This window comes from Ailuropoda melanoleuca, chromosome 13 (genome assembly GCF_002007445.2).
Source record: "Ailuropoda melanoleuca isolate Jingjing chromosome 13, ASM200744v2, whole genome shotgun sequence".
Lineage (NCBI taxonomy): Eukaryota > Metazoa > Chordata > Mammalia > Carnivora > Ursidae > Ailuropoda > Ailuropoda melanoleuca.
In genome coordinates, this window is record NC_048230.1 from 92259309 (window position 1) to 92282765 (window position 23457).

Genomic DNA, 23457 nt, shown 5'->3' on the forward strand with positions numbered 1-23457 from the left:
AGAGGCAGCACAGTGCTGTGGGCTCCTGCCCTCAGAGTGCTTTCCTGACCACGCTGGGCAAGGAGTCAACGACTCAACCTCTGCTAGAAAGGCACTTCTGCATGAATGCTATCCCCCAGGATGATTCAACAATAAAGATAGTATGCCCAAGACACCCTGACCAAATAAATACGCCAGCCACACAAGACCCATCTCGTTTCTGTTCCATCATCAATTCTGCTCCAGGGAGCAAAGAAGGGTTCAGGCTTGGGTCTCCTCATCCTCTCCAGAGTCTACAGATAGCTTCTCCAATGAGAAGGGGCACATGCAATGTACTCAGTGGCCCTGATTTAGTCACAAGCAAAATATCCTTAGAAAAACATGGCATATTATGACAAAAATGGCCAAATCATGAATTCTATGTAACAAGTCAGTGAATTTTGTGCTGGTGGTGGTCAGCATGAAGTCAGAGGGCAAAGGTTAACAATCCCAATCCAACTTTAGCAGTAGGAGACATCTCCCCAAACCAAGATTCTGTGTGCTTTGGAAAGTATGCTGCTATGGCAGAGATGCGTGCGTCGTTTGCTTATTTATCAGAGCCTAATATGTCCCAGAGTTCTGGGTTCTTGAGATACATCAGCAAACCAGAGGCAAAGCTCTGTGCTGATATGGGCACCCACTCTAGTGTAGGGAAAGATGACAAATAACAGGAATGATGAGCAAGCATTTGTAGCATATGATGTAAGGTGACAAGTGTGCTGCAAAAAAAGAAAAAGCTGAGGTGGGGGAGGCGTCTCAGTATGTATTCGTGACAGGCTGGCGTTCCAATTTTAACTAGGTGGTCATGATAAGTCTCATGGAAAAGGTAACAAACGAGCAAAAATTTGAAGGACAAGGGGGAGTAAGCCATGTCGGCATCTGTGGAAAAGCCCCACAGAGGAAAGAGCAGTGCAAAGGCCCTGAGACAGGAACTCATCTGGCATGTGTGAAGATCAGCAAAGAGGTCATGGTGGCCAGAGCATGGTATAGCATGAGGGAGGAGGGTGAAGAAGAGCAAGAGGAGAGTTCAGAGAGGCACAGGAGTGAAGAGGCAGATCAGTGGGGCCTTGGAGGCCATCTGCAAGGCTCTGGCTATTCCTCTGAGTGAAGAGGAGGCAACATCAGCTTGTAAGCAGTAGAGACACAATCTGATCTACTTTTGACAAGGATTGCTCTGGCTGCTCTGTAACACTGGAGAGGGGGTCACTATTATCAACAGTATCAAAAACCAGTGTAACATATATGAAATTATCATTTCATATCAGGAGAAAATGTCTTATGTTGGCAATAGTATCCATCTTGCTAACTTGGCTGACATATTACACCTATCCTCTTGATGGTCCCCCTGGGATTTTGGTCAACATGCTATTTCTCAGTATAAAGCCCCCTTTCCCTAAGAAAATGCACAGAAGCAGAAAAGGAGAGAGTGAATCCAAAAGGAAGGGGTGATGAGGACCCTGTGCCCAGGGCTCTGAATTCCAGCAGGAATAGAAGCAGGGAGGCCAATATGGAGGCTCCTTGCAGAGATCCAGGGAAAGCTGACAGCAAGGTAGTGAGAGATGCCCAGACTTGGGAGCATGGAGGACAGCACCACAGAAATTGCCCACTGGTTGGATGTACAGAAAGAGAGAAGGCAGGGATACCTGTGGTTTGGAGGGGAACATCACAGCAGGGTATCAGAATTCTGACTCAGACACACTGGGTTGGAGGTGATGGTCGGCAGACAGGAGGGTATAGGAATCTGAGGTGTGGAGAGAGGTGCAGGCTGCAGACAGACTTTCGAGCCATTGGCATAGAGATGATCTGTAAAGCTGTAATGCTGAGTGCAGAGAGAGTACCAAGGGAGCAATGTGAAGCAAGAGAAGACAAGATGTCAACCCCAGGGTGCCCCACACTAGAGGGTGGGGAGAAGAGAAGGCACCATTAGGCATCTGTGCCAGAGGAAAAGAGAAGGCATGAGACAAAAGAGAGGAACAGGGACTCCTGTCTGGTTCAGGGAGTGCTCTGACCATTCAGATAGGACACAACTGTACTCCTAAGAGCATGCCTGGTGCTCATCAGCCTGACAGAAACAACCAATGGCCTCCACTACCATTTCTCCTTCGCACTCACACCTCCTGTCTTCCACGGTAGTCAGGACAGTGTTACACAAACATCTGTCTCCAGAGCTGAGGCAGCCTCTGGAGTCTGACAAATGTCTTCCTCTTGCCGAGGTGTCCTGAGCCCTGCTGGCAATCTCCTGACTCAGAAGACAGTGTAAAACAGGAGGAAGCTCAGTGCTGGGGCCAGCTTTGCTTCAGCTCTGCTAGTTCCAACCCGAGTGGTCCCAGGCAGTACAGTCCTTCTAAGCTCTAACTTCCACACCCATAAAGGGGCCTCTGTGCTGTAAAGTTGAAAAGCAGTTAAATTCACAGCATGCCAGCAAGAACAGAGCCTGGGAAAGAGTGGTGCTCAGTGAGCATTTTCTCCTGCCTCTCTTCTTTTGCTGCTATACACCACAGCTCAGAAAACCGGACCTGCATGAAACAGGTGTGGCCAAGCTGGCATTCAGCTCCCTTCCCCCTCTAGGTCAGGGTCTGGATATAAAGGTGTGCACGTGCCTACAGTCCTGAAGCTTCCTTCATGGGGCCATAGAGGCCTTGGCGACCAGGAGGAAGACTTCTGCTAATACCACCATCCTGACATGAATCACCCAGAACAGAGATAACAGGCAGGCCTGGTAAACCTTACCCAGATCTCAGGTGCCAGGTGCTCATCCCAGGAGAGGCCCACCAAGTCCTCAGCCTGTCAGGTCCCCCACTCTCCACGTGAAGCCATCTCAATGGCTCTGCACCATTCAACTCTGCTGGAAGGGGGAGGGCTCCCCGCGTCATGTCATCTACCTGCCTCGTACCCAGCTATGGAGGAACTGTGCCCTGGCTTACCTTCTCGATATCTACCAGTTCGGTCTCATAGATCTCCGCAATGGTGATGTGGTGCTTGGCTGCAATCGTAAACCTTCCCTGGGGGAAGAAACAAAAAAACAGAGTCACATTCTGCTTTTACCTTTTTGAATGCCAATCCCTTTGGGAAGAAAAAAAACAACAACAAAAGTACAACTGTAAGCCATCTCCAGGATTCCACCCCACAGCCGCTCAAGCAAGGCAGTGTCTTACCATGTCTGTGTAAATGTCGATGGCTGCATTTAAGCAGTTGATAGCCTCTGAAGCGAAGGCATTTAAGAAAAACAATGAAAAATCCATTCAGTCAAAGAGGCTTCCTGGGATCCTATCCTCCTGGCTGTTACTAGAATGTTAAAGAGGTTGCATTTGGGGTGGATGGTGGGCAGGTGAGTTAGTAAAAAGCAAGTAGAAATCACACACAAGGCCGGACCCCTCAGTTTGCTCGGTCCCCAGCAGGGGTAGTGGAATTTAGAGAACTGGAGCTGGCGTGGGACTGGTTCAGCACTCTCAACCTGACAGCGAAGATCCCATCCAGGGCCAAGACTGCATTAAAAAGCAGACAAAACCATGCAGGCTGTCATCGACACTGATCAGCTCTAGCTGCTAAAACATAAATGTAAATGCATTCTTCACTGATATCATGTATGTATATGAATTCTGGAAGACAGTCCTTCTTAAGGAAGATCATTTCAATAGATTGGACTCTTCACGCAGCCAAAATCAAAAGCACTTTGAAATACCTGTTCAAACAACTCTTAAGCGAAGTCAGCATTACATACAATGTTATAAGATGCTAACTTTTGGTGTACCAATATATGCCAAAAGGAAGAAAAAAAAAATCTAGTAAGTGTTACTGCTAATAAAGTCTATTAATTTTCTGAAACACTGAGCCAACAAATTCCCTGTCACAAAATGGTGGTCTTTATAATGCGGATTATATGGGTGACAGCTCCAAATTTATTGCTTTTGCTTTAAAGGAGGTAGCAAAGAGAAAAGGCTTGACTGAAGAATTAGAAAGGTACACAGATTAACAAAATTAAAAGCAACTTCCTTCCAAGCTATATTAAGAAATGAGGTTTGTTACACCTTTAAAAATACAGAAAAATAAGCACCCACAATGCCACTCAAACCAACTGCTAGTATTTTGATGCACTTCCTTCCAGTGTTTTCTGGATGCATTTCTAGGTACACACATTTCTTTATAAATTTGAGATCTCAATTCTCACGTGGTTCTTTGGTTACCATGTGGGCACTGACCAGGTCATTGAAGAAGCTCTGAATCCAGGGGCTTTAATTCCTGCATCATATTCTAGAATACTCATACATTATAATTCTACCATTCTATCCTTGCTGTTCATTTAGGCCGTGTACAGTTTTTCACATTCAGAAATAGAATGTGATTAATCTTTATACAAAAGCCCTCAAAGCATCTTCATTCTCAATGATATATTCATAATAAAAGTTGGGATTTCTGTGTTAAAATGTACTGCTAAAAGAAAAAAATGAGAGACTCCACAGCTACCAGCACATGTGCTACAGGAAGAAGTTAGTACTTTTAATTGCTAAGTGTATACTATTAACTAAAAAAGAAATAATATTTGCAAAATTTTGCCACTTTAAATACCCAAGTTCATTCTTTCTTCAAAACCAGTACTTTGAAAAACACTCTTTAAAAAGTCAGATGAATATTGTGTGAATAAGTTGTTTTTAACTATCAGATATTATAATCTCCCATTAACTTGATCTTAAAATGCACCAGGTATTTAGGAGTGAGGGGCCATTCATTTTCTTTGATGAGTAATAATATATTCATAAAACTGAAAAACAGTGCTGACAACTAAACAGCCAGGAAAAATTTAACATCATTTCTCCTCATAAAAGCTCAAAATGATTATGGAAAAATCCCTGAAGTTACTAAATGTCCATTATCTCAAAGCACAAAAATTTATTTTTACCAAGGTCCTTTCCAAGGTCCAGCAGCATACCCTGCGAGAAAGTTCCTGATATCAAGGACATCTAGTTGCGCAGATGCAGGCGCGTCTTACCTTGAGGGTCTGCCTTCTTGTAAGCATTGCCAGCATCCACAAAGCTGGTGGCAGAATCATGCTTGCTCTGAAGCTGCATATGGAGCTTGGCTGCCTGACAAAATGCATTTCCTGCAGCTGAAGAAGACAAGTCACTACAATTAATCACAGAGGAGCAGGTGTCCCCAGGGTGGTCCATGCTTTAAGGGCTGGACCTACCCCTAGAAAAGTTCCTTGTCGCTGAAAAGAAGCATGCTAGTCAGAAGCACATGTAAGTGTGGTCAAGTGCACCTCAGGTATGTGTGAAGAAACCAGAACCAAGTTCAATGGTGACAAAAGCTTCTCTCAGCCCCAGGAAACCTCCTAAGTGGCGTCTGGGCAATAGGCCTCCATTTAGTACCAGAGCCAGTCACGTTCAACTCTGTCCCCCAGCATATACTAAACACCGACCAGGGCTTCAGGCCACAAGTGTTTAAAGAAAGATAGAAGAACACTGAGGTTAAGGATACTTATTTGCTCATCTTTCTATCTCAGAGTGTCCACTGGACTTGGCTGTAATTGTTGAGAAAGCGCTAATGGAAGCTTCTTGGACAAAGTAAGTATCACAAAGAGTGAAAATTAGACCCACAATTTCAAAACTCAAAGATTCTTAAGTTATAACAAAACCTGACTGAACTTCATATGGAGTTTAACATGTCTTTATCTCCTACTTAGTGTGAAAACTTGCATATTTCTTGTGCGATGATGGATGGGTTTGGTTACAAGGTGCTGTCCAGGTTTCTGTTGGGACAAGGCATAATGTGAAAGATTTATGCACGTAATTTTTTCAGAAAAGGTTTTTTTTTTTTTAAAGACTTTATTTATTTATTCATTCGACAGAGACAGAGGCAGCCAGCGAGAGAGAGAGAACACAAGCAGGGGGAGTGGGAGAGGAAGAAGCAGGCTCACAGCGGAAGAGCCTGAGGTGGGGCTCGATCCCACAACGCCGGGATCACGCCCTAAGCCGAAGGCAGAAGCTTAACCACTGTGCCACCCAGGTGCCCCCAGAAAAGGTTTTGATCAAGGACTGTAGCTTCGAAGTAGCAGAAAAGAATGAGGGAAGGAATCCCTAGCACAGGAGTCACAGGAACAAGGAACAAATGGCCTGAAGGCAAGGAAAGGCTGGGAACAGAGGCCAGTGACAAGCCCATGCTACCTGCAGAAGAAATGAACAGAGCAGGCAGGGGAGGTGAAGGCTGAGGACGCTGTGGCGCCAGTTCTGGAGGCTTTAAATGCCAGCATGAGGAACTTGGACAGGGATGAGCCCCACTGTCATGAAGTTCTTGGCTCAGAGAGAACCACCACACTGGGAAGCACAAGGCCTGTGGAGTCACAGCTCAGTTGGTCTGGAATAGGGAAGTCAGCACTAACAGGAATGGATGGGAAAGAGATCCCTCCACTAGGAAAACATGATGAAGAATATCATAAGACATTTTGGTACTTAAAGAGTATTTTTAGTCATTTCAAAAACATTCAGAGAAGTACAGAAAATCGTGACAGACACCAAAAAACCCATTGCTGCTATTAAGAAATAAAGCATTCAGGGGCGCCTGGGTGGTGCAGTCATTAAGCGTCTGCCTTCGGCTCAGGGCGTGATCCCAGCGTTCTGGGATAGAGGCCCACATCAGGCTCCTCCGCTAGGAGCTGCTTCTTCCTCTCCCACTCCCCCTGCTTGTGTTCCCTTTCTCACTGGCTGTCTCTGTCAAATAAATAAATAAAATCTTTAAAAAAAAAAAGAAAGAAAGAAAGAAAGAAAGCAAGCATTCAATTCCACAAAGCTTTGGCCATCATCCCTTATTCTGACCCCTCTTCCAGAGGTAAACACATAATTCCTACTCAGGCTTCTGGACTTCCATCTAAGGGAAAAGAAGCAGTACAGGCTCCTGATCCAGCCTTCCCAGGCTCAACTCTTGCTCTATACCAGATAAGAAGAGTGCCCTGGCAGTGCTGAAAATACTCAACCATCAGCGTGGCACAGGCACTGAGCAATCAGAGAGAAGTGGCCCCCAGTTGGAGCTGGGACTGGAGAACCCCTGCCCATCAGGCTTTAACTCTTAAACTGGTGAATCGTGGGGTTGGCGGTCCCAGAGGAGGGGCCAAGGCTGCCGCCAGGGGAGTAGCCAAGCACACGGGTACCTGTGGCAGCAGACAACTGAATGGCAGCTCTGATGGGCTCGGCCTCAGGAATACAGTAATAGCTTGGAATGCCCAAGTAAAGTGCTTCCAACAGACTGGCTCCTGTTTACATGCATTGGCCAATCTCATTAGTACATGTGAATCTATCCTTAGACCATACCCTTATACCATATAAAAGATACAAATGCTGAGACAATGTTCTTTTCTCCTTTACTGTTTTCAATATGTTATAATTCAGGTGTAAGTACATTTTGAAAACATAACATATCCTTTCAACCTAAAACTAAACCTATAAATGAATTTTAGTCAAAAAAGACCTTTCAGATTCATGTATTTCTACAGTAATTTCTTCACTGGAATCCTTTTAAAGTGTCAGTCTTAATGGGTAAATCAACACAGTATACACCCTAAGCTTACACAAGGCTATAGTCCATTATATCTCAATAAAGCTATGGGTAAAAAGCAGATGGGGAAATGATTTGTAAAGGGCAAAGGCCCTACTTTAGATCATGCAGCAGAAGCAAGCCAGGGCTAGAGACCCAGTCCTTGCTCCAGCTGAAGGCAGTCTCCATTTTCACTGTAGAAAGACCCTATCACACAGAGACACAACAAGCCCCTTTTTCATGGTAGGGGATGAATTTGTTTCTCAAATCAGTGTTAAAAAGAGTCAACTTTTCTCAGGCCAATAAAATAATTCCATTGTTTTGGAATTGATTTTGTTATGCGTAATTTCACTGGATAGAAAGCATGATGTTAAAAAGTGACAATAAATCTGTTGGGGTTTATAGAAATAACACCCTCAATGTCACATTTCTCAACAGAACCTCAATCAGCTACCACAGAGCTGTTCCCACAGTAAGAAATTCTCAACCAATGTTTAGGTAAAGGAAAACAGGTGTTGTTCACTTAGAACAAGGTTCTCTTCTCCCAGACCACGGTGGCCACACTGATTATTCCAGCATGCACACCTGTCTCAGCCAACAGGTAGAAATGCACAGTTACTTCTTCCTTCAAGATGATTTTAAAGTTATTTGCCTGAAAAGCAAACAAACAAAAACTTTATACATACCACTCCAATTTTTAGCCATCTTGAACATATTTGCAGCTCTGGTATACATTTCACAAGCCTCTTCTATTTTTGTGTTTCCTCTGAGAAAAATTAAAAAACGAGGTTAAGTTTTACTATAGCAATCATCCACATCTCTAATTCTCCCTCCCTCAAATAATAAGCATTTAATGAGTACTTACTATGTGCCAGACAAGGATAGAATCTTAACAGCTGCTCGCTCAAAGGGTACACTCTTATTATCCCTGTTTTCCAAATGAGGAAACTGAGGCATACAAAAGTAAAGTAACTAGCCCAAGGTCACACAGCAAGAATGCCACAGAACCGAGACTCAAATACAGATCTGGCTGATCTCAGAGCCACACCCTTAACCAGAGTCCTTTCCATGCATGGAAATTGAAGTTTTAGGTCAATCGGAGAAATAAGAAATACATCATTCAAATGAGATTAAATTTTGAAGGTTACGGACATTTTTACCCTGTTAATTTTTAAGAGATTAGCACGATGTTTATTCAGACTTTAAAAACAAAAAAACAAAAACCTGAAGCCAGAGCATAAAAGAAGCGCCATGCTTTTTGACTGCTATATTATCACCTCTGGCAGGAGACAAGCTCTTCTCCAACGTGGAATGGGCCTCAGGGTCCAGCCCATCACCCCAAATGGATATGCATTTTACACTTCCTGAGAGAAAGAAACTGTACTGCTGCTTGAATACATACTGTTCTGAAAAGTTCTCCACTAGATAGCTGATTTCAGTGAGGGACAGCTTTAGCTGTCAGATATTTCTTCTAACACAAACGCAAAAATAATCCTCTGTAACTTGCACCAGAGTTTTCTAATTTGACCTCATTCTTCCTAAGCTAAACTAAGACCCCTCTATAAATGATGTTTCTCTACCTTGTCTATCTATACTATAAACATAACCAAAGAATGAAGACAAAGAACCATGTGCAGTGTACATGAGGAATTCAGAGTGGTTTAAGGACATAAGGACTAAGAGAAAGGGGAGAGCAAGGCTGACCCTTGGAGAGTGGGTACAATATGAACAAGAGTGAGCACATATGCATATGCCAGAAACTCAAAGAGGCTCCAAGCTCCGGCAGAGGGGCATAGACAGCTCTGTGTCAATATTTGTCTCAATGAAATACACTGAGGCTCAAGCGTGACTCATACTACTTAGGCATTAACTACCAACTGTCTCCCCCCAGGCTGGTTCTTTAACTTCTCTGGGCCTCAGCTTTGCATTTGTAAACAGGGGATAACGGGATCTATACTTGTGGGTCATTATAAAGATCAAAGGAAATAATCCATATATAGTAGCCACTGCAGGGCTTGACCCAGAGCAGGTACTCAATTTCAGGATGATTATTGTAATTAGATCCATGTACTAAAGGCATAACAACTTCTGGGCATATTTGTACAAATAAGGGATATGTCTGCTAAGGGACTTATATCTGGAATAGGTAACGAGCTCTTACAACTCAACAATAAAATGACTAATAATTAAAAAAATAGGCACCTCAAAGAAGATACACAAACAGCCAATAAGCACATGAAGAGATATTCAACATCATTAGCCATCAGCGAAATGCAAATCAAAACCACAAATGAGATCCCATTTCACACCCACAAGGATGGCTAGAATCAAAAGACAGATAATAACAAATGTTAGGAAGGATGTATAGAAGCTGGAACCCTCCTATACTGCTGGTACAAATGTAAAATGCTGCAGCCACATTTAGTCTGGCAGTTGCTCAAAAGGTTAAACACAGAGTTATTATATGACCCAGCAACTCCACTCCTTGGTACACACCCCAGAGAAATGAGAAAGACTATGTCCACACAAAAACTTGTATACAAACGTTCACCCTAGCATTATTATAACTGCCAGAAAGTGGGAACAACCTAAATGCCCATCAACTGATGTAAATATAAAAAAAAAAAAGTGGTTTATGCATACAATGGAATACTGGACAATAAAAAGAAACGAAGTATTGATACATGCTCTAATATGGATAAGCGTTGAAGCCATGAGCATACTGTAAGATTTCACTTCAGAGTAAGCAGAACTATAGAGACAGAAAACAGATTAGTGGTTGTCTAGAGTTTTGGAGAAAAACAGGGAGGGGCAAGGAGAGTAGAGTTGGCGATTAGAGTGTTCTAAAATGTATTATTATGATGGATGCACATCTTTGTGACTATGCTAAAAACTATTGAACTGGATACTTAAAATGGATGAATTATATGGTATGTGAATTATATCTAACGCCGTACCACTCTCTCCCCCACCACACATACACAAAGAAAAAATCCTTTAGGGGCTATGTCACACAGTAAATGACAGGATGGTGACAAGCCACACCAAAAATGCAGTGTCAGAATTAGCAAAGCTTTCTTTCAATCATAACTTTATATATTAAAACAACAACAGCAAAACAATTAGCTAATTACCCCAATGGAAAATTCCTAAGTTTTTGATCTTAGCCATAACTCCTTGGAGCTAACAAAGGCTTACCACTTTCTTGTCTTATTTTTTCTAAAGTGTACCAGGAATCTTGCACTGTAATTATACTTCAATCATTCTTATTAAAGGTTTCCAAATAAAACTAGCTTAATTAAAATGTACTTTACCCTATTATTTTTGGAGATAGATTCAGCTAGGAATAATAGAACGCCTACATTATGCTAGGTTTTATGCTGGATATTTCCACATGCTATGTCATTTTCATATCACAACCACAACGAAAGATGCTAACTCCATTTGACAGAAGAGAAAACTCTATCCGGGGGCACCTGGGTCAGGTCATGATACGGGGATCTTGGGGTTGAGCCTTGTGTCAGGCTCCCTGCTCAGTGGGAAGCCTGCTTCTTCCTCTCCCTCTGCTTGTGCTCTCCCTAAAATAAATTTCAAAAAATCTTAAAAATAAAAAAAAGATAGAAAGAAAGAAAAGAAAAAAGAAAACTGGATCTGGAGGTCAATGGCTCACCCAAGGTCATCCAGCCAAGGTCAGTGGTAGAGCTGATCCTGATGTAAAGTTCAGTGATCATTATAAAAATAACGAATATACTTTTATAAAGACTTAAAACCCTCAGCTCTCCTAAGACAGAATCACGAGAAGTATACTCATTTTAAAAGCACTAAAAAAACTCACTTGCCATAAACACAACATAACTTTAACAATTCATGAAAAAATGTACTTCTGAAATCATTCCAAATGTTTACTGTGTTCTATTCATGTGAAAGTTAATGTTTCTGAGTTTTAAGGACAACTAATCAGAACTCATGTTCAAATAATTCAAGTGATTGTTACTCAGGGCCCCCATAAGCAAGGTATAAGATCCTTGAAAATAAAAACAAGTTTTTGTGAGGGAATCTACATTATGAAGTGATACAATATAAGGACAGGGCCCTGAACTGACATTAAGAAAAGCTAAACTGAGCCAAACTTAACTTAAACTTATTAAACTTATTTGGGGGAGATTATGCTACCATGAACTTGAAGAAAATGCTTTCTGTGCCTAAGAATCACCACTGCCACCACCATTACCTCCAGCACCATCACCTCCAGCACCTTCACCTCTACCATCACCACTACCACCCCACCCATGCAGCCCCTGCTGATCTCACCAACTCTCAATTCCAGAGGCAAGGCTGACTCCCTTCCCTTCTTGACCATGCTTACTCAGGAGACATTCACTGAGATCAATAAGTGTCAGAAAACACTAAGAAAAGAATGGTCTTGCCCACAAAGAGATCAGAATACTGAGGACAAAATATATAACTTCAGGGCTTGGAAAAGATCTGACTGCCCATCCCACCTCCCATGTTCCACTGAAGAAACATGGTCAGAGCCACAACATGTCCCACCAGGAGCCAGTGAACCACAGAGCTGTGCCTTGAGCCCCGCCTGCAAGTCCCTGCCCTTCTTCACAATTCCATCCTGTCTGCTCCTATTCAGATGCTGGGGGGCATGGGGAGTAAAACCCAGCCTGGGAAACTACAGCCCACTATTTCAAAGAGCTCCGATAACATCTACACACAGATAAGTCATTGATCTTTTAAAAACTAATTAATCCTCAAATAATCTAAAGTCTTGATTTTTCCTCATCCTGAGTAAGAACTATTTTTGGAGCACATTACAAAACATTGGCAACCATAGCACATGCTCTTCTAGGGCTGTGGGTGGGAAGAGGGGGACATTAAAGTAGAATCATGGGGACTGATGGCACACGCATCATGAGATGTACCCAAAAGGAGGCAACTGAGGGAAAAATAAAGTTGCTTCTAAAATCAGAGAGTAGCACAAAAGAAATATCATAAAAAGTGGCACTGACAGTGCTGTGAGAATGTGAAAGCAGAACTAGGGCCAAAATTCAAGTCTATCATCGGAATATCCTGAAGGGATGTCAAACTATGTCAGGGGACTACAAACAGGGATCACTTTTCCTAGTGCCTGGGACCCATGGAGGAAAACTCCACCAACTAGGACAGCTCCTTACTTTCACTACTTATGAGCAACATTACTTTAGCCCTTAGGCAGACCCTGGGGACAGAGACCAGCACAGGGCCTGGCACACAGGTCTCAATAACAATGCTGACCGTTCAGGGTCTGGATGGAAGAAACAACCCACATTACATTTTTTTGGAAGTTTACCCAAATATCATTCAAAACAAAAAGCAAACACAAAAAGTATCCAGAAAAGGAGAGAAAAATTCAAACTCTGTTTAAAATATCTCCACCATTAACAGAAACACTGTTTTTCTACTCACAACACTTTTGACACCAAACATGGGTTTTCCACATCAAGCCATTCTCCAGTGTTCTGAAGGCACCAGCTATGTGTCCTACAATTCAATTCAATTGTGACATTACCCACAGTCAATGCAATCCCCACAGGATAAGGGCCCAGTCCCACAACACTGCCCCCACTTCAGACAACAATCTCAAGCGGCAGGTCCTCAAGGTAATCACATCTCTAACTTTCTAAAAATCAGGAGTTCCCACAACCCCCTCCTCAAATTTGATTAATTTGCAATAAGTCACAGAACTTAAGAAAACATTTTACTTATGATCACAAATGATATAACTCAGAAACAGCTAATGGAAGAGATGCACAAGGCAAGGTATACTGGAAGTGCGAGGAGCATCCCCACCCTCTCCAGATACACCACCTCCCAACACCTCCACATGTTCACCACCCCAGAAGCTCTCTGAACCCACCATTTAGGGTTTGGGAAGATTCTTCACTACACAGGCACGACTGATTATTTCATTACCACTGGTGATTAATTCAATCACCCAATCCCTCCCCTCTCCAGGGAGGTTTGGGGGTGGGGCTGAAAATTCCAACCCACTCATCACATGGTTGGCTCCTGAGGACCAGCCCTCATCCTGAAGCCACCTAGGGACCCAACAACAGTCACCTCATCAGCATAAATTTTAGTATTGTTGAAAGGGGCTTATTATGATAGAGAAGATGCTTCTCTCACCCTTACCACTGAGGATCCCACAAGCACTTTACAAGTTCTGTGCCAGGAATCACGGATGAGAAACAAATATATATTTCTTATTACATCGAACATCACAGCCACATAGAACTATTTATTCTATTTTTTTTTCCCTCCAAGAGCATTTTTTTTCATCTGTACACCATTTCTATAATCTCCAGATTCTAAAAACTGCAATTTTCCTAGATAAACACAACCATTTCAAGATTAATTTATTGCTGGGTTTACTATATTTCTAAAGAGTCCAACTTCTTTCATGTGATGCAGAAAGCAGAGGTATCTGCAGCAAGGAGGTAATCAGGCCCCAGGGAAATGCTCTTAATCAAGTTACCTTGAACTCTTATGCCAAATGCCTGTAAAACCACTAGACTGAGGTCCGTAGTTTTTTCAGGAACCAGTAATAGGAGTAGTGGCAAGAACACAGACTTTGGACAAGGTAAGACAACATACAGAGGAATGCTGTCATTTATTAGCTAGGTACTGCCAGCACAGAGCAGGCAGCCCCTCCTGGGTCTCAGAGAAATTCCACCAGAGCCGCCGACAGAAGCTGAGCAGGAGTTACACCTCCACCACCAACGCAGTCTCAGGGCTCTCTGCCTTGGACTCTGAATTCCATTTTCTGAGAACTTATCACTTTATTTCTATTTATTTAAGAAAAGCAACAATCCTAGATTCTCAGACACAGGAAACAATCTTGAGACATTTAAGGAATGGCTGACAAAAGTATCTGTGTTTAAGCATAATTTCCTGAAATGAAGTTTGTGAGAATATGTACAGCAAAGAAAGCTAGTTGGTCTTTATTTTGGTAATACTCCCAATGCCTCGACTTGATATGGAGAGTCACCTTTCTTACAGAGGGGAAAATGTATAGCTGGACCTATTAATAAAACAAATCAAGATACTTAAATATACAGGAAAGCTAAGAACAGTAATTACTGGATGAACTCAGAAATGACACGTACAACATGACTTGCCACAAGAAGTTTTTCTATTTGATTTCCATCTTTATGAAAATTCAATCTTCGAACTGAATCTCAATCTGTAAGAAATCCTGGTGAGGCTTGTGAATCCCACAGGCTAATGGTAGCTGCCTAAATACCAACTTGTCCTTATGTCCTCCAAACCCAGACAGATCAACAAGCAGTGGATACAACCACCTGTAATCCATGCGAACAGCAAAACTAGGAGACAGAATTCAACAAGACAACTGGAGAAATAAAACCCCTGAACTAGCAGAGCCACTGACACTGCTCCTGCTGGAAGTCAGGAGGAAATGCATGGACACAAGACGGGGTGCAGCCACAAGAGACTATGGACTCCGGAAAACAAACTGAGGGTTTGGGGGGGGGCGGGGGAATGGACTAGCCCGGTGAAAGGTATTAAGGAGGGCACGTATTGCATGGAGCACTGGGTGTTATACGCAAACAATGAATCATGGAACACTACATCAAAAACTAATGATGTACTGTATGGTGACTAACATAATAGGAAAAAAAGAAATGTTGTCTGTACTATTGAGAAGTAACTTAACTGTTTTGGAAGTCTTTCAATAATTTCTACTGAGATGATATCACTGGAAAATGAGCTACTCCATTTTTTCGTACACTGAAGCTGTTTAAATCTCACTTTCAACCTCTTGCAGAATAGCTCTTTCAGACTACTTCAGAGACCTTATGCTTCCTTTAGGAATTCTACCTAAATACCAGTAAGTTGTTCTTATTTTCCATCTAAATTATTTAGCCAAATTTATTTATGACTATTTCTCTGAGATGGTGGAGTAAAATACTTCAAATATTCTACTTGAGAAGTGATCTGTAATGTGTATTCTCACACACTGTTAGTGGAAATATAAATTGACAGTTGCTTAAGGTCAATCTGAAAACAACTACCAAATTTGAAATATGTATAATACATATTACTCTTATAATTTAAATAATTTTTTAAAGAAGTAGTTTCTTCCCATTCTATCCTTCTAGGTGAACAAGTACAGGGTCCCTAGCTTCAAGGACCTCATACTTGAAGGGTGAAGGAGAAAAGAATGATATCTTGTGCTCTTTACATAAAGCATATTTTTAAATTGTTTTGAGGTGTGTTTTCATATTTTAAATATTAATTATAATCCATAATTATAACCCACAAAGTGTGAGCAGAGTCTAAAAAATTTTGGAATTGCCTTAATTCTACATTTTGATATTGAAGATAATTTTGTATTAAACGTAAATAAATCCTCAAACTAAGAATAAATGGGTTGTTACACTATTCACAATAAAAAAAAGAGGGGGTGCAGCAGGGTCCCACAACAGCAGTTCACAGACAGCAACACCTTAGCAAGGAAGGGCTGCACAGTGGGGGAACACAGAGACCAGGTGTAAGACCAGAGGGCTGGCGCACTGGAACTGGGGAACTGGAAGGGGAACTTGGCTAGAGGTGGTGGCCTCTAGAAGATCCCACTTCTGGGAGAAGCAGAGGCAGCTTCATGGAAACTTAGTAGTGAAGGGAAAGAAAACCAGTGATAGAAATAAACTAACAGTCTTATGAAACAAAGGAGTATCACAGAACTGGGAGTCACACTAAGCCCCTACCCACCTTTCCCTGACACTTTTCATCAAAAAAAGTCCTTAATGGTATCAACAGAAGAGAGGATTTAAACTAAGAAACCTGTGAAAGCAACCAAACCCCTCATCTCACATTACAGAAACACATACTATTATGAGCCCAAGAAACTCCAGGACACTCTAAACAGAAGAAGGCAAGCAGCATCCATACAAAGCTACCATGTAAGAAATAAGAATAAAACCTTTTCAGGTGACAAAAATGTTGCCCCAAACTACCATAAGGCAGAGGAAAACAATTCCATACAACTTAAATATTATTAAACAAATACTTACAGATATGAAACTACATCACAGGTCAGGAATCCAAAACTCAGAATGCAAGAGCATGCAGGGGACCAGAATATGCCACCCCAAAAAACACCACTTTGGCATAAAGATTATTTTGAGCTGGAGGAAAATGAGAATAGGAGATACAGAAAGACACCTTCTCAGAGCTTCCCCTATCTGACTAAATACAGAAACTTCTAAGAAATGAGGACTGCCATAAATCTCCTCTCCTGGGAAAGTTTTACGGCCATGAACCAGATGGAAAGTTCATACAGAGATGGGCCTGCACAAACAAATCTTACTCCTTTGTTTCCCAGTTTGCAGACCTTGGAAGCCTAAAACCTTTCATCCTGACACTTATCTACAAATACACTGCTCTTTGTTAAGAGACTCTAAGCCTAGTTCTTTTTATTTTTTTTTAAAGATTTTATTTATTTATTTATTTGACAGAGATAGAGACAGCCAGCGAGAGAGGGTACACAAGCAGGGGGAGTGGAAGAGGAAGAAGCAGGCTCATAGCGGAGGAGCCTGATGTGGGGCTCGATCCCATAATGCCGGAATCACGCCCTGAGCCGAAGGCAGACGCTTAACCGCTGTGCCACCCAGGCGCCCCTCTAAGCCTAGTTCTAATCACCCCTTTGAGTTACTCACTGCCGACCATGTTCGGTAAACTATTTTTTCTTGTTAGTCTGTCCAGAGAACCTAGGAGAGTAGAGAACAAAAAATAATACCATGAACTCCTATTTCAAATTATAGAAGGAAAGAAAGTAAAAGACCAAGTCATCTCAGAAATGAAATCTTAGCTAGAACATACCTATGGGGAGCACAGGTTCTACTGACACTGAGAAAAATGAAAACAGCCAAGAGCATGGAAATGAAATAAGGGAGGGAAAAGAATTCCAGAAAAAGTGATAGGATAACTACAGTCCCTGAAAAGGGGAGTAAAACAAAACAAAATATTGAAACAATATTTAAAACTACAACTTCAGAAAATTTTATGGAAACAAAAGAGGATGTGAGTCTAAATACTGAAAGTGTCTGCCATGTACTGGGAAAACTGACCCAGTGAAACACATCTAGTAAGAATATTAGATTTTATAAATCAAGAAAATCTCTAGGCTTCCAGGCAAAGTTACTTACAAAATTAAGGTTAGCTTGAATTAGACTTGAACAGCAACATACAAAGCAAGACAACATACGAAGCAAGATAACAAGGGAATAACATTTTTGAGGAAACTCAAGAGAAAAAAGTGTGAGCCAAAGATCACACAGCCAGCCAAGCCAAACAATAAGTACCACCAATCGAAGCAAGAACTTAAGGAATACCGCACTGGCTTCCAACTATGGACACGACTAAGGAACATCAGTAAAAAGGCTGGTGGTGGTGGCATTGAATATGTTTTACTATAGCTCAAAGAGGGGAAAAAAAAAATAGAGACAGGGTAGAAAAATAAAATAGAGACATCTGTTCCAACAAAGTACAAATAACTGAACCCTGCCCTCCCACACACATACACTGGTCAGAGAGGAAAATTCAGAACAGGCTCAGGGACTGGCATATAGGTAATGGCTGTTTTCCACATCAAATACTAGATGCCTAGTAGGGCTAAGGGCATTAAAAAAGATTCATAGTATAAAGGTTACCAGTAGAACAAAAATACAAAATTTCCTAAGGAAAAAAAAAAGCACGGGAAAGAGTTCACATGAAGAAAGAAAATAAAAACATCATACATAATGAATATAAAGACATAATATAACAAAGCAGGATGACAGATTTAAAAACCAATCATAGGGGCGCCTGGGTGGCACAGCGGTTAAGCGTCTGCCTTCAGCTCAGGGCGTGATCCCGGCGTTCTGGGATCGAGCCCCACGTCAGGCTCTTCTGCTATGAGCCTGCTTCTTCTTCTCCCACTCCCCCTGCTTGTGTCCCCTCTCTCGCTGGCTGTCTCTATCTCTGTCAAATAAATAAATAAAATCTTTAAAAAAAAATAAAAAATAAAAACCAATCATATATCAGTCATACAAACAATGTAAATGGACTGAAGATTTTTAGTTTTGCTCACAAAAAAACTAACTGTGTGCTCAATAGGAGAGATACAACTAAAATAAAGCTAGTCTGAAAGGCTTAAGATTAAAGAGATGGTCAAAAGTATACAACATACATCAACCAACTTTTGTTTGATTTGCTGCAATAACAAATAACCCTCAAATCTCCAAAGGCTTCTTTCTCACTCACTTTACCTGTTACTGCAGGCCATTTGTGCTGGTTCTTTCTCCATGTGTCATCTCTGTATTCTGGAATGTAGCCCTATCAGGAGTATACACTTTTTTTTTTTTTTTTTTTAAACCAGGGCAGAAGCAAGGGATGACCCCTGCAGCTTCTGCTCAGGTAGTGTATGCATCCCCCTTCCACTCACTCCCTCAGAGTCAGTCACAGGCCCGAACAGACTCAATGGAGATGGCAAATGCACTTTTCCCAGAGCCAGGCAGCACAGGTCACAAGGCAGCAGGCAGAACGTATAACCCCCTTACATAATACAGTCCTCAAGCAGGCAAATGCAAATAATAAGAAAGCAATAATTGCTACTCCAGTATCAGACAAGGCAGAATTTGGGCTCAAAAATACCGAATGAAAGAAAGAAATTCACTTGTTAATGCTAAGGATACAATTCATGATGAAAATATATTAGTTGTGAACATCTACTTATCAAAACATAGCAGAAACTACAAGAAATGCAAGATAGACAGAAATGCACTTATAAAAGGAAAAATGACTATATGCCTTTCAGTCCAAAGCAAGTCAAATGGACAAAAAATAAACACAGATGTGAAAGGCCTTGACAATGTAATATCTAGATCTCAGGGATCTCTATCAAGGCATACACTCTGATAAGAGAACATCTGCCTTCTTCACAAGTGATCAAGGGTCATTCATAAACATCAATCACATATCAGGTGGCAAAGAAAACCTTGTAAGCTCTCTGATTATAATGAAAGAAAACTAGAAATCAAAGCACCTCCACCTGGAACACAACCCATAAACTCTTGGGTTAAAGGGGAAATGAATTACAATAAAAAACACTATAGGGGCACCTGGGTGGCTAAGTCCTTAAGCATCTGCCTTAGGCTCAGGGCGTGATCCCAGGGTCCTAAGATCAAGCCCCGCATCAGGCTCCCTCCTCCGCTGCGAGCCTGCTTCTTCCTCTCCCACACCCCCTGCTTGTTGTGTTCCCTTTCTTGCTGGCTGTCTCTCTCTCTGTCAAATAAATAAAATCTTAAAAAAAAAAAATTTAACACTATATATCAAGAATGGGGGGATACAATTTAAAACATTAATATGGTTTTAAAGGAAAATTCATCTATCAATATTTGGATCTATATAAATACAATAATGGAAATACTGAAATAAATATCATCTTCCATTCCCCCAAAAAGCCAGAGGGGGAGGTAAAAGCAGAAAACAGGAAACTAATAAAACCCATGAGTCAAAATATTAGTTGTTTGGATGAAAAGCATCAAAACAATCAAGAGATAAGGGTAAATGAACAAACACAGAAGTGACAGAAGGAAGTAACTACTGAACTAAAGAATGTTCAAGAAAGTCAGTTTGAGGGTTCCACTTAAATCTTCAAAGACCATAGCGTGGGGTAAAAGGAAATCTCTACATTATTTTTATGAGGCACCTGTAACATCGATACTTCAACCTGATTGGCTATACACAAAAGAACTGTAAAGAAAATAATTCAAAAGAAAATAATTAGAAACAGAATTGAATAGCACATTAAAAAATAATACATTATAATCCAAAGGGGTTATTCAAGGAATGCCGGGACAGTTTAATACGAGGATATCCATTCATTAACATATGTAACTAGGAAGAAAAATCATGTTTGTCTTCACAGATCTTAAAGAGGCCTTCAAAATATAACTTAGGGAGCCTGGATGGCTCAATTGGTTAAGCGTCTGACTTCAGCTCAGGTCATGATCTCAGGGTCCTCAGATCAAGCCCCATGTCAGACTCCCTGCTAAGCTTCTCCCTCACCCTCTGCCCCTCCCCACTCATGCTCTCTCTCTCCCTGTCTCAAATAAATAAAATCTTTAAAAAAAAATTACTCTTCAATCTCTAATAAAACACTCATTAAAACAGACGTTGACAGATACTTCCTTATCATGAAAAAATACGAATTTTAAGCCAAGAAAGTAATGATCTATTAGTTATTTTGATTTTAATTAATTACCATTACTTATAATAAGTTCCATTTAAATACAGAAATGGTCAGCATTCTGAAATTCTACTTCCAATGTTTCCTTACTGTGAACCCTAAGTGTTAGTCATTGAAAATGCTTTGAAGTTACAGAAGCTTTACTGATCTTACCATCAATCAAATGAATACAAAGTGAAGTGTAAGAACAGATTGCAAAGTCTCCCAGAACTTGAATGATCCTGTGTCCTGGCTGGATGGACAAACACCCTTGGCTTATACCCATCTTGTTGGCATCTCAAAAATATCCCAATTTGGACAACCTACTCATGGCCACTCTGTAACTCACAGAAATAGAGAACTAATGGAAAAAATTAAAAGTAGAATTACAGTTTAAATATGTTATACATATATAAAAGTTAATAATATAAAAGTTAATATTTAGAGATTGGAGGTAAGAGAGAAAACCAGGAGGTAAGAGAGAAAATGCAAGGCCATGTAACTATCCATTATTTTTAGCAGAAATTAGATACTGTCTAAAATTAGGATGTCAGGAAGTAGAAGTATTCCAAAATTATTTAGACTTACAGTGGTAACCATCAGAGGAATTAAAGAGGAAGTTAAAAACCATTACTTCTGGGGAGTACAATTTAGGAGAGGAGAGACTCGGGGAATACTTTACTTTTTAACTGGAACTTTTCCATAGTCCTTGCATTTTCCCCGCATATGTAGTAGCTACTGTGTTTATAATAAACATATATTTAAGTAAAACACAGAAGAAAGTGACATGAACTCCTCTTCACTTTGTTGCCTTTGCTCTTGAAAACTAAACAAGAGAAAAGAAAAAAAAATCAGCATAGTAGAAGCATTCACACATTCTCTCCACCAATATTCACCAAATGCCTGCTGTGTGGCACACACCAAGTGAGGTGTGGGGCGACAGCAATGATGTAAGACAGACTCCCTAGGACCTTACATTCTGGAGCCACATACTACCATGGGTCCTCCCTACCTCTTCTAAACAAGTGCATCTCACAGGGCTCACAAGAATGAGAGAATAGATGGTGAACACTGCAAATGCAAACAGAATAAGGCCAATCTAGAAAGATTTTATCATTTGATACACGAACTATAACTTGGCACTAAAACTAGAAAACCAACAAAAAAAAATTTTTTTTTTAAGTGGGGTGGGTTTGGAGAGGGACACTGGAAGAGGGCAAAAGAAAATCTCAAGCAGGTTCCACACTCAGCAAGGAGCCCGACTCAGGGCTCAATCCCACCACCCTGAGATCATGACCTGAGCCGAAACGAAGAGCTGGACTGTTAACCAACTGAGCCACCTAGGCGGCCCTAATGCTTTACAAATGCTATCATATGTCCTCACCACATTTTGGCAAAACTTAAAAACAACCTTTGTAGAAATAAAGCTGAGTGAAGAATACTAATAATTAATAGCCTACAATATTTAAGAAACATTCCCAAAAATTATAGACTCATAATTGTGTCAAGATAACCCAATAGGGTCTTTCATTAAATTTGGCACTGCCAAATTCGTGGCTCTTTACAAACTTTATGACTGGGCAACATCCAAAAGGAGAAGACAGCATTAGCCATGCAGAACATCTTCCAACTGTTGTTCTTAAGCAGCCATTTTCTTTGATGTGCACTGTGCAGGCTAAGCCCCAATCTGGCCTCCTATTAACAAGAAGATAGTAAGAGAGACCTTAGCAATTCAAAACTACTTTACTGTCATACTCAGGCCAATTTAAGATCTTACTGGTAGTTCATTAAGATGCTACAATCGAATTTGAAATTAATTACAAAATTCCATAGCTCATCCCTGGGAACAAATGAAATGAAAACACTACTCTTTTGGTAGTAGTTTTGCTACACTATGTTAAACCCTTCAGAAAGAGTAAATTTTAATTCAATACCACAGCTATAAAAACACACCACTATTTAACTGGCAGTGAAGCAGAAAAGCAGAAGACCCATAATAGGTATTTTGTGATGGCTGCATCCCTCAGTGGCTCACTAACATCTTGCAGACAAGCAAGGGACTTGTGCCTTGTACACAGAGTACATGATTGACATTTCCCCCGGAATATACAATGTGTATTTTCAACTTATTTTACTGAAAGCAACAAAAAAGAGCAATAGAATAGTGAGAATACAGTATTGCCATAAAACCTGTGTGGGTGATGGATAAACAGGGGGTGAAGAAGATAAGCTCCTAATACATTTTAATCTGCAGTTACGATAATGAGAATGACTCTATGCAAAGTATGCTACAATATGCTCAGCACCTTCTAATGGCTGCCACATCCTCGAAACAGCATCACCTGTCCCCTTTAAAGCACTAACTGGTCAGCTCTCAATACATGGGGCTTGGACAATACTGACAATACTCATGTCAATACATGTGTTCTGTTAATTCAGGAGTCTGACATGGGGAGATGGACTACACTGTGGTTTCAAGAAAAGATAACAAGTAGATGGGAAAATTCTACATCAAAGGAAGGGTAGCAGGGTGGACTAACATGTGCTCCAGCCTAGAAGGATGAGGTCAGGTACAAACGATGCCAGATATAACAGAAGATTCTAAACATCTAAAATTGATACAGGATCGGTCTTCCTAC

At 41.0% G+C, this 23457-nt stretch overlaps 1 protein-coding gene across 3 annotated transcripts in view; it reads right to left on the minus strand.

Annotated features, from left to right (window-relative positions):
• NAPB (NSF attachment protein beta) overlaps nucleotides 1-23457 on the minus strand; it is a 41604-nt gene that overhangs the window by 15641 nt on the left and 2506 nt on the right. For 2 of the 3 annotated variants that reach the window (XM_002925463.4, XM_034640250.1), the window contains exons 2-5: nucleotides 8229-8308; nucleotides 5006-5122; nucleotides 3174-3220; nucleotides 2943-3020 (exon numbers count right to left, since the gene is read on the minus strand). In XM_002925463.4, the coding sequence (XP_002925509.1) occupies nucleotides 2943-3020; nucleotides 3174-3220; nucleotides 5006-5122; nucleotides 8229-8308 (322 nt within the window). The remainder of the gene's footprint in view (nucleotides 1-2942; nucleotides 3021-3173; nucleotides 3221-5005; nucleotides 5123-8228; nucleotides 8309-23457) is intronic. The other variant, XM_034640251.1, reaches the window with a different exon arrangement.